General features: G+C 39.7%; 2 protein-coding genes across 2 annotated transcripts in view; one reads left to right on the plus strand and one right to left on the minus strand.

Annotated features, from left to right (window-relative positions):
• The first annotated feature begins 1186 nt into the window (after positions 1–1186).
• LOC107753851 (cell division control protein 6 homolog) lies at positions 1187–6382 on the plus strand. The gene is made up of 12 exons (XM_016570124.1): positions 1187–1306; positions 1969–2235; positions 2350–2619; positions 2742–2941; positions 3950–4104; positions 4231–4337; positions 4448–4587; positions 4661–4761; positions 4846–4916; positions 5126–5298; positions 5421–5561; positions 5686–6382. The coding sequence occupies exons 2-12, from the start codon at positions 1995–1997 to the stop codon at positions 5773–5775; spliced, it is 1689 nt and encodes a 562-aa protein (XP_016425610.1). The 5' UTR covers positions 1187–1306; positions 1969–1994; the 3' UTR covers positions 5776–6382.
• A 647-nt stretch (positions 6383–7029) lies between these two features.
• Positions 7030–11375, minus strand: part of LOC107753847 (junction plakoglobin-like) — a 44483-nt gene continuing 40137 nt past the window's right edge. The window contains exons 11-16 of the mRNA XM_016570114.1: positions 10451–10570; positions 10171–10321; positions 9813–9934; positions 8322–8361; positions 8035–8183; positions 7030–7929 (exon numbers count right to left, since the gene is read on the minus strand). Coding sequence (XP_016425600.1) covers positions 8038–8183; positions 8322–8361; positions 9813–9934; positions 10171–10321; positions 10451–10570 — 579 coding nt within the window. The 3' untranslated portion in view covers positions 7030–7929; positions 8035–8037. The remainder of the gene's footprint in view (positions 7930–8034; positions 8184–8321; positions 8362–9812; positions 9935–10170; positions 10322–10450; positions 10571–11375) is intronic.

An 11375-nucleotide genomic window follows, 5' to 3' on the forward strand; every position in this document is an offset into this window, starting at 1 on the left:
TAATAACAGCCAAATCAAACAGAATCACAGTCAAAAAGGCACAGCTGATTACATAATTATACAGGGCCATATTCTTAAAAGAAACGGAGTGTCATTTTTCACCAGAAAATCTATGAATCAAGTCCACAAATCTCCCATTAACAAATACAGAAACTGCTATTATCCAACATCAAATAAATTCACAGACAATGAATAAATTTAAACTCAAATACTCGAAGGAAATGTAAATATAAGATAATATCATGCATGATTTTTTTAAACAATCACATTTTTAAATATAACACTATTTCTATTTTTACTGAAATGTATATTCATATACAAATATGACCATCCTCGACCCAGTTGGTGGCACTGTTGTTACAGAAACGAAGACAGGCACAGCCTTATCCTATAGATCTAAGAGGACCTTAAAGCAATAGAGATAATACAGAAAATAATTTGATTGTTTTATGTAGTTGTTGTTTTTCGATACTTTGTCCCAGAAGAATTCAAGCTGTTCTCTGAAGAGACAAGTTGTTTACAAAACGTTTATGACACTTTACATAGACTTTATTTGCCACACATTCTTCTTCATATTAGTATAGTACATTTGAACTGCAGAGTAAAAATTTATTTTAAAAATAGAATGCAATATCTGAACGGATATAATGAAGATTTTTTTTTTTTTTTACCCAACTACTCTAATAAGAAATATGTATAACAGCTTGTTTTAGATGAGTGAATACGATAAAAACTTTTTTTTTTCAAAAATGGCCATAAAATGAATCTTTCAATAAATAAGAGCTCATACTAATAGTATGTCATAGATCAGGAAATCTAGAAACTAATGTATAATCGAATTCAGAATATTACAGCATGTCTACTGAGTGTGCGCGAGGCAGAAATGAGCCTGACAATGTGAAAACCTTGTCTACACCAGGAAGATTAAAATAAAAATGTCAAGAGTGGATATTGATGGCAGAACACCTTCCTTCAATTTATGCAGCAAACCTGCAGTCAAGTGGGAAAAACTCTCTTAATATTTCCCGGGAAATTCTTTCCGCCAAAATACCAACAAAGAATTACCCGCCTTCACAGTCAAGTCAATGGGGGAAGGGACTAAGAATCCTATTGGTTCCTTAAAACCAAAAGGAACTCCGACAGCCAATGAAATGCGTTGTCATGAGCGCACGTCACACGCCAGCGCGTCAGCTGTTCAGAGGAGGACTGAGCAACAGCACACGTTTGGCGCTAGTTTGACGGCGGGGAAGTGAGTGGACGCAGAGAGATCTACAACGATTATCAACACAAATTCAGCTTTAATGAGGTAAGACATTCATTATATTAATTCTATCGTTTTTAAAAGATTGTTGTGTAGTGTTTTCAAATAAGATTAGTTTTATTAAGTGTTGTTGTTATGCGCGTGAACTTGGCGCCAAATTACCCACAGCAGGAGCTGCTCACTTTTAATTTACAGTATTTGTTAGACATGCACAAGTGTTTCTGCAACAAATAAAACTATTTATTTTGATAATGGAATTATTTTTGAAGCGCGGTCGTGAAATAAAACCGACAGAAAACATTAATAAAATAAGCAATCACTAAGTGCCTGTAGGTTCAGACGGCCACAATGGAAAGGACTAAGTTACATACCTTGTGATCTTTGATCTGTGGGATTCTGCACAAAATGGCCACAAATGATTGTCTTTGTTGTAAGACTTGATGATATTATACAACAACCAACCCCCAACAGGTTTTAGGCTAGTGTGGCTTTGTTAAAGACTCGCACCTCAGAGTCTACAGGAAAAACTACACTTACTTGCTAAATTCTTGATGGGTTATCTCAGTTTGCTCCTCACGCTACAGTTTTGATGCTACAGATGTAATTTAATCACATAAGTAGATCTGACACAGAATATATGGCAAACTTGTGCTTTGAAAGTCATTGATTTACTGTAAACTAAGTCGTCACTGTGCTTTTCCTTTCAGATCTGCTTCCTGGTTTTAAACTAAAAATGCCCAGCACTCGCTCACAGAATCAGCCCACCCTTCAGTTCCCCCGAAGAAAGTCTTCCAGATTGGGTTCTCGACCTAAAAGCTCCTCTGAGAATGCAGTGGACGTCCAGACCACCCCTCTGTCCCCTAGGAAGTCAAATGTGGGAGATCCGCCCGGCGTCTGTCTGTCTCCCAGGAACTCTGTGTTGAAAAACACCTCTTTGTCTGAGAGGCTGCCCTTGAGCCCCCGCAAACGTACAGGTGTGTAAATCATCACCTTTAAACACCCATCACGGCTGCTGGGCTTATAGTAGTGTGGCATGGTTTAAGTCTTTTATTGACGATGCTGTTGGTCTTCCCGTGTTTGTTCTTCAGGTGACGAGAATGGCTGTAACCTTCCGGCCTCTATGCTTGGCTCACCTCCTAAGCAGCGCTGCGCTCCTCTGTGCTCCCCTCGTAAACTGTCCTTCAATGAGAACACGCCGGTCTTCTCCTCACCTCCACGTCCCACCCCGTCCTCACCCAAAATTCCCCTCTCTCCCATTTCACGTCCATCGCCAAAGCGGCTGCAAGAGACCCCCTGCTCAACCCCGATCCCCCGTACAGAGGAAAAGCTCCCTGTTACTCGACTCTTTCCTGTGAAAAGTATGTTTTGTTCATTGTCTGTTAGCTCATTTACGTAGGTGTATTAAAACCGGTGTCACGCATTGATCAGTTGCTGACATTTAATAAGCAATCTGTATCTGTTGTGGTCTTTTTTTCTGCAGAATTGGGTTATCAGAGTGTAAAGCAGGCTCTTCACACTGCAGTACCTGAACGTCTTCTCTCTCGTGAGGCAGAGAGAGCTGCCATCGTCTCCTTCCTGGAGAACCACGTGGTGGCGGAAAAACCCTCCAGCCTATATATTTCTGGTGCTCCTGGCACAGGCAAGACCGCCTGTCTGAACTGCGTCCTCCAGGAACGAAAGGTGAGCTTGAGAGGAAATATGGGGTCTGAACATCTAAAATCAAACCGCACTACTTTAAAATGCAGTACTGTTTAAAATTGAGGATCCATTAAATTGATGTTTAGAATGTAACAAAATATCTATTTTCTTAAAATGCTGTTCTTGTGAAGTTTTTAATTTACTAAATTAGCATTCCACAAAAATTAAGCATCACAGCTGTTTTCAGCATTGATAATATAAGTTTCTTGGAACAGCAAATCAGCATATAAGAATGATTTCTGAAGGATCATGTGACACTGAAGACTGGAGTAATGATGCTGAAAATCGTCTCAGGTTACTTGTGTAACCATGGTTCCCTGAGTAGGGAACGAGACACTGCGTCCTCTAGGGGTCGCTATGGGGAACGCCTCGTCGTGACCCGTGTCTGAAGCATACATTGAAAAAACACCAACTTGTTGGCCGGCGACAGCCATGACGTCACTATTTACACTATAGTCACTGCGACTATAGTGTAAATAGGCGCCGGGAGCACACATCATTCACTTCTTCGTCTGAAGCTTGCGTCCGCAGCATGGCAAGAAACCTAGAGGACGCAGTGTCTCGTTCCCTACTCAGGGAACCAAGTTGGTGTTTTTTCAATGTATGCTTCAGACACGGGTCACGACGAGGTGTTCCCCATAGCGACCCCTAGAGGACGCAGTTCGAAGTTCCCATGAAAGGGAACTAGCTTTGCATCACGAAATAAAAAGGTTATTTTAATTATAATAATTTCACAACATTAATATTTTACTGTATTTACGATCAAATAAGTGCAGCTTTTGGTGACCATAAGAGACTTCTTTCAGAAAATGTAAAAAAAATAAATTGTTTTTAATTTTTTTAGTTTATTTCTGACCATAAACTTTTGAATGGTAGTGTACATCAGCCTTTACTTTTAAAAATCTGGCATGCAAAATTGTAACATGAATTTAAAATGAGATAATGCATAAACAACTGTGCTTATGGGCATCTGTCTTCTCTCGTTTCCAGGCTCTGTTGAAAGGTGTTCAGACTGTTGTCATCAACTGTATGAATCTGCGTAGCTCACATGCCATCTTTCCGTTGCTGGGAGAGAAACTGGGGGCTCCAAAGGGCAACAGCGAGGCTCGGCTGGAGAAACTTCTGACCAGCTCTGGGCCCACTGTGTAAGTCGGCTCGTGCTAATTTGCATGAACCATTTGTACTGTGAGCGAGGTCAGATTTTGTATTCGGAGTCAAACATGTTTTGTTTATTTGATAAGCTCTTACTATGGTGTTTTTGTGTGCAACAGCCTGTTGGTTCTTGATGAGATGGACCAGTTGGACAGCAAGTCTCAGGAGGTTCTCTACACGATCTTTGAGTGGCCTTACCTGCCCAACTCTCGCGTTTGTCTCATTGGTAAGGTAGTCGTGCATTTATCTCCCCAAATTTGTGGACTCAGTTTCTGTGAACAATCTTCTATATAAAGAGGGTCGTTTTGGACTTACCGGTGAACTTTAACCCCTTAGGTATTGCTAACGCATTGGACCTGACGGACCGTATTCTGCCTAGACTGCAGGCCAAACCACACTGCCGACCCAAGCTGCTCAACTTTCCTCCCTACAGTCGTGAGGAGCTTAATGCAATCGTTCAAGACCGGCTCGCACAAGTATGCCTACTTCCATGTTTCCTGATATTCGTACTTCTCTCGTTCAGAGGTAATAATAGACTGGCGTGTTCAGGTGTCAGGGGAAGGTGTTTTGGACGCAGCGGCAATTCAGTTCTGTGCTAGAAAGGTTTCAGCTGTGTCAGGAGATGCCCGCAAAGCGCTTGACATATGCAGGTAAGAGAACCAGTTTCAACTGCTAGAACAAGTGTGATTTTTAGCTTTGTGAGGGTCTCACACATTTGTGTGTCTATGCATCAGGAGGGCCGTGGAGATTGTGGAAGCGACTGACAGGTCTAAAATGGCATCTGAACCTGCAGCCAACCCTAAAGGTAGGAATTACTGTACCATATTTTCCAGAAAATGTGTTGTACTGGGTCAAAATTGTATTTGAGAGAGTAAAAAAAGCTACATGGGTGTATATATGTCATTTAATATTATTATCATCAGGGTCTCTGCTGGTCTGGACAGTGTCACAATTACCAATGAAACATTATTTCGAGAGAAAAAGAAACGAGGGATGTCTACTTTCTTGTTGCAGTGTGGCGGGTGAGTGTTCCTCAGGTGGCGCGGGTTTTATCAGAGGTGTATGGCGACCGTATGGCATCCAGCAGCGGGGACGGCGAGAGCTTTCCTTTGCAGCAGAAGCTTCTGGTCTGCTGTCTGCTTCTTATCATCCGTAATGGCAAGAGCAAAGAGGTCCAGTTGGGCAAGGTGAGGCAACATTTGATCGTCTCATGTTTTTAACATCAAACTTGCTTCTAAACCCTGTAACTTGCGTGTTCAGGAAGTGAGAAGTCATTCTGGGGCTGATGACCCTGTTTGTGTTTCTGCAGCTGTGTGAAGTATACAGTAAGCTGTGTAAGCAGAGGCAGGTGGGAGGCGTCGGACAGACCGAGTGTTTGTCTCTCTGCAGTCTGCTGGAGAGCAGAGCAATCTTCACACTTAAAAAGGCCAAGGAGGCTCGACTGACTAAAGTACGAGCAGTTATGAATTCTCAATAGTATAACAGAAAATGTAGTATACTCGTTATTGAATCGGTATCTTAATTCATTACAGCTTAATGAGAGGTCAAAATGTCTATTGTTTTCTCTTTCCTAGATCTCCCTGAAGATTGAAGAGCGAGACGTAGAGAATGCTTTGAAGGATCGAACTCTCCTTGGTAGCATATTAGCAGCTGGTCTGCCATAAATTACATCAGATTTCAAGTCCATTTTTTTGTTTTTACTAATTTTACTCTTTTTCTCATTTGTCAATATTTTATAATGCTTTAATGTGAAAGTCTTGTTTAAAATGAGATGTGCTATTTCAAAGAGTGATGATTTGATCCAAAAGGGTTGATTTCTCCATTATGTTTGTCAAACATTTGGCCTGCCTTTTAAGTGTAGGGTTGTCTTTTTTTTTTTTTTTTTTGTGTGTTCTTAAATGGGCATAAATTCTTCTTTGTTTCAAAACGGAAGACTTTGCCTTCTGTTTTATTTTGTACATCAGCTTTTAATGGTTTTGGGGGCTGTACACTTTTAATAAAGCAGAATGTAAGTTTGCTTCGGAGTTACTCGTTTAATTATATCTCTAAAAATCAAACACATTTTTAAAATATGGCACAATTTAAAACAAGCCAGCCAAAGTTTTCCACTTCCCTATTGTATTAAAGTAGGTGTATTAAATCTGCTTGTTACTGCTAAAAGTTTCACTTGTATGTTGACCAACAATTTGGCTTTACATAAACCGCAAGCCAAAAATAAAGGCTATCTTAAATGTAGATGGGTTGGTTTCTATTTAGGAAAAGATTTGGAGAAATTTAGCCTTACATCACTTGCTCGCCAGTGAATCCTCTGTAGTGAATGGGTGCCGTCAGAATGAGAGCTGATAAAAACATCACAATAATCCACACCACTCCAGTCCATCAATTAATGTCTTGAGAAGTGAAAGGCTGTGTGTTTGTAATGAACAAATTTATCAAGGTGTATTAACTTTAAACCATCACTTCTGGCTGATACAGAAGTCTATAATAACGCTTCCTCCAGTGAAAAAAGTCCCGTTGTCTTCTCACATCAAAATCCACCCCACATGTTTGTTTAGAACTGTTCTGGACTGGTTTCACTTGTAAACAACACTTGATCAGTGCATGTTTCTCTTTTCGACTTTATCACTTTTTATTGACGGACTGGAATTGTGTGGATTATTGTGGTCTTCGCTTTATCTGCTCTCATTCTGACGGCACCCATTCACTGCAGTGGATCCATTGGTGAGAACGTGATGTAATGCTACATTTTTTTCCAAATCAGTTCCAACAAAGTAAATTTTCATTTTTAGGTTAACTATTTCTTTATTGTATTTTTTGTTTTTATTAAACCAAATGAAGAAAAATGACTCCGAAGACCTTTAAACACTTCAACCATTTCAACACCCTAGTACTTGTCAAAATGAAGCTCGTCACAAAGCATTAGTTAACATGATTTTATTTCATTTTTTTGGACAAAGTGTGAAGTAAAAACGCTACAAAGAATCCCTTTGTTCTGCTTGCCTCCTAAGAGGAGTTAGTATTCGAACAAATGTGAAGCTAGTTTTTATAACTCGAGGTTTAATTGTTTGGTTAAACATTAGTCCCTTTGCAATCAGCACAGCATTTATCACGCAAATAAAAAGATCTCCATACACATTGCAATGCAAAACAAACTAAATCAGTATTTCCTTGTCTATACATTAAGACAATTTTAGTAAAACAAATATCTGGAGTGAAAAAAACAAGCGGGAAAAGGTTAACGTGTAAAAACTCCAGTATTCGACAGTCTCAGCAAGGGAGGAAACATGGAGATGCACTGTATTGAGTTCTAAGCGCTGTAGGAAATCAACATGCCAGACATTTCCGCTCACAAAAGCTGATCAGCTGTCTAAAACCACTGTGAACGAAGCTATAAAGCTGACCTCGGGTCAGTTATTGTGAGATCACAAGTCTAAATCATTGATCGCATTTTCCAAAATCTTACAACTATAAAAAGCAATGTGATTATCATTATAAAATATTATAATAAAATCTCTTTGGCATAGTTAACCAGTCCTCTTACCAACAATGTATTAATGCACCCATAAGAAACACTAAAATATAACATTTTCTACAAAAAGACGTGTAAATTGCATCATGCGGTCATCCTTTTATAAAGGCAGGTTAAAGTTGTGCTTGGTTCTGCCTCTCCCAGCACAGTGAGAATTGCATATATTATAGCAGTGTCAGTGTGTGTTTGCTGAGAAATGGACCACAGGCGTCCAGCGATGGAAAAAAAAAACTCTGCCAGGAGTGTCTGTCTCTTGTATTTTTCATAACCCTCTTTCAGTGGCATCGGGCTGTAAAATAAATACACAACACTCCGTTTAATGCAGACTTTAGCACACACGGCCAATCCTATTTGAGTATTTGAATGACAGCTGGCGTATTCGAGCAGTACTAACCTGTTAGTAATCATGGTAGGCTCTGGCCATGGAGTTGTAACCCATGCCTGGCACAAAATCCTCTGGCATTTCTTGATCTAGTGGCATACTGTCCATATGCATGCCATCGCTGTATCCTGGATATGCCACGGGGCCGTATCCATCGAGCTCTGTACGAGACAACACTGCAAAAAGTTAGCTATCTGCGTAATGTTATTACCATATAGTCGTTAGAGACATAACTGCCAGTCATGGAAATAATTAGCTGCCAAATCGTGGTGAGAGAGAGAGAGAGACGATATACTAACCATCCTCTGGAAGGCCATGTTCCATCATGGGGTTGTGTGCCTAAAATGCAACAAGGAAATTGTCAAGAAACCTGCGCTCTATGTACATATTTATCTAATTTGTTGGGATTTATGTCAATGCACTGCCAACTTTAAAGTCAGCTTTACAGTCAACATAGAAATCAAACATGACATTTTAATGTGTAATAGACACCTAACATACTGAGCCTAAACCAAATAAAATGAGCCTAAAATTCTAAATAAGAAGCCTAATTAGGGACAGTAAAGATCCATTTTCACACCCACACACACACACACATATATATATATGTTTACAATAATAGTATATTGAACCAACAACAATTAAAAAACAAAAACAAGCAAAAATATATCGTAGGACTGCACGATTATGACAAAAATCATAATTGTCGATTATTCCCTTGAAATTGTAATTGCGATTATTAATTACGATTATCACAATTTACATTGAATGATGTTTATACCATTGTTTGATGCAACTGCATGCCGTACTTTTATATGAAAATAAACAAGCTGAAAACACTAACTGAAAAACCTTTAGTGCTTTTCTATAGTATTAAGCCTCAAATGTCAACTATACATCGGATTGGATTCTTCTTTAAATTATAAAAAAAAGTAAAAATATGAACGGTATTATAATGTTATACTAAAACTAAAACAATGGAAAAACCCTTAAGATAACATGTAGAAAGAAAAAAACGCATCTTAAGCGCGCAGAATAACATAAGTGGACTTTGAACGATTAATTGCCGCTTTGAACGATTACGTAATTGTGGCATCCATAATTGTAATCGCGATTAGAAATTCGATTAATTGTGCAGCCCTAAATATCGTACCCATTTTTTTAATTCATAGACAATAACAGATTACAATTTTGGACCTCTGAACTGAGAAATGTATCAGGCCAACACATAACTAAAAATAAAAAAGGTAATTGCGACTTTTTATCTCACAATTCTACCTTTTTTTCTCTCACAATTGCGAGTTTACATCTTGCAATTCAGACTTTTTTCTCAAAATTGTGAGATATAAACTTGCAATTCTAACTTTTTATCTCAGAAGTGGGAGAAAGTGAGAATTACGATAAATAAAGTCAGAATTGCGAGATATAAATTCCTATATATATATATATATAAAAAACTGGTATGGTTTATATCTCGCAATTCTGACTTCATTTCTCACAAGTTTATATCTCACAATTGTGAGATAAAAAGTCGCAATTACCTTTTACATTTTTTTTTATTCAGTGGAGGATATTTCCATAGAAATATCCCCCGTTTCCTTATAAAAATATCTTTTGAAAAAAAAAAAAAGACGATTTTTTAGGATCAGATATAATAAAATGTCTGATTTAATTTTTCTTGTCAAATATGTCATAATATGGAGTTAAAATGGGTTGCGAATGCAATTTCATGTGCAATGTGTTCAAATAACACACTAAATAACCTCCACACCACCAGAGGGCAAACTCACCATCTCCCAAGCAGCAGGGTCATGTTTGAAGAGCGAGTGCGTGAGCTCCACTGACACTCGTTTCTTATAGTCTGGGTTTTTGTCCTCAGAAATTCTAAAGAGAACAGCAGCAGCATAGGTGGCTGGAAGAAAGAAAGCACCCTTGTTACGCGCTTAAGTCCAAATTATACATCAGTGTTGACGTGAATGTGTAGCTTTTTTATACATTTGATGGAACACATGCACACTAGAGAGTTTTATGCTTGTCCAGTGTCTACGCCAAGAAAAATCTGGCTATGCGAGTACAGTATTCATATGCTGATGCTGATGTATTCAATCAAATCTTTTTGGCATATTTGGATGCTTCTCTCTCACTCACCGATCCCTTCGTTGCTGGAGTGCAGGAGCTCCATGAGAGGAGCACTGGCTCCTTCCGAATCAATGATCTCAGCCGACTGTTTGTCGAGAGCCAGTTCACACAGAACTCCAGCTGCCACACGCTTGACGTTATCCAGTGGAGAATACAACAGCTGCAGTGACAGAAAACAGATGTCTATTATACACTGACCGTGTCAGATGGAGGGCAAAGACTGTACAATCCCGCTCCCATACATATGCATAAAAACGCCCACAACACAGTGGAAAGATGTAAGAGTTACCTGAACAAACAGAGGAATGGTGTCCATGCTGGCGATGGTGACTTTGTTAACAGGATCTCTGGCCAGGATTTGCAGAGCACCAGTGCAGCCCTCCACAATCTCCTCCATTCTCACTCCATCCTAAAAGAGAGAGAGAGAGAGAGAGCGAGAGCGAGAAAAGGACATTTCGTTAATTCAGTGACAAAATAGCAGTCTGTACGTTGTATTCTGTGTGTAAGATTGGGAATTGTAGAGAATTGAACAATTCTGGTTTTGATTCCTCTCAATGGTTTTAGTTACTTCACAATTCTATTAAAGGGGTCATATGATGCGATTTAAATTTTTCCTTTCTCTTTGGAGTGTTACAAGCTCTTGGTGCATAAAGAAGATCTGTAAAGTTGCAAAGACTAAAGTCTCAAATCCAAAGAGATATTCTTTATAAAAGTTAAGAGTTAACCACGCCTACCTAAAACGGCTCGTTCTAACACGCCCCCACATACCTACATCACGATGTGGGAAGATTTGCATAAAGCCGCCCAAATGTCCACCCAAAGAAAGAAGGCGTAACTTTTATCCTCGCTGTAGTATTGTTGTTGCCGCCGCCATGTCATGGAGACGCTGTGTGTTTCGTTGTGAAAGCGAAACTACTTTATTTGGCCTTCCAAAAGAGGACGATATCCGCTTCGTCATGCCTAGAGCTGATCCGTGCTGGTCGCGGAGGAAATACATCAACTTCGCGCTGTCGATCGCCGGATCGGCTTTCACCGTAGACGAAGCGGAGTCCAGCCCCGGAGTCGTCACATGTGGTTGCCGCAAGCCCGCCCACCAGCCGCCGCTCACTCAAGCCGGCCTCCGCTCACTGTAGGCCGCCGTGTGTGACGCTGTGTTTCGTTGTGAAAGCGAAACTACTTAGTTTGGTCTTCCAAAAGAGGACATGACTACAAAT

The sequence above is a fragment of the Sinocyclocheilus rhinocerous genome, unplaced genomic scaffold (assembly GCF_001515625.1).
Source record: "Sinocyclocheilus rhinocerous isolate Xijiao unplaced genomic scaffold, SAMN03320098_v1.1 scaffold711, whole genome shotgun sequence".
In the NCBI taxonomy this organism is placed as follows: domain Eukaryota; kingdom Metazoa; phylum Chordata; class Actinopteri; order Cypriniformes; family Cyprinidae; genus Sinocyclocheilus; species Sinocyclocheilus rhinocerous.

Coding starts and splice junctions, on each gene's coding strand:
- LOC107753851 (XM_016570124.1), top strand. CDS start 1,995: ATGCCCAGCACTCGCTCACAGAATCAGCCCACCCTTCAGTTCCCCCGA. Junction 2,620..2,741: donor TCGACTCTTTCCTGTGAAAA/GTATGTTTTGTT, acceptor TTTTTTCTGCAG/AATTGGGTTATCAGAGTGTA. Junction 4,105..4,230: donor ACCAGCTCTGGGCCCACTGT/GTAAGTCGGCTC, acceptor TGTGTGCAACAG/CCTGTTGGTTCTTGATGAGA.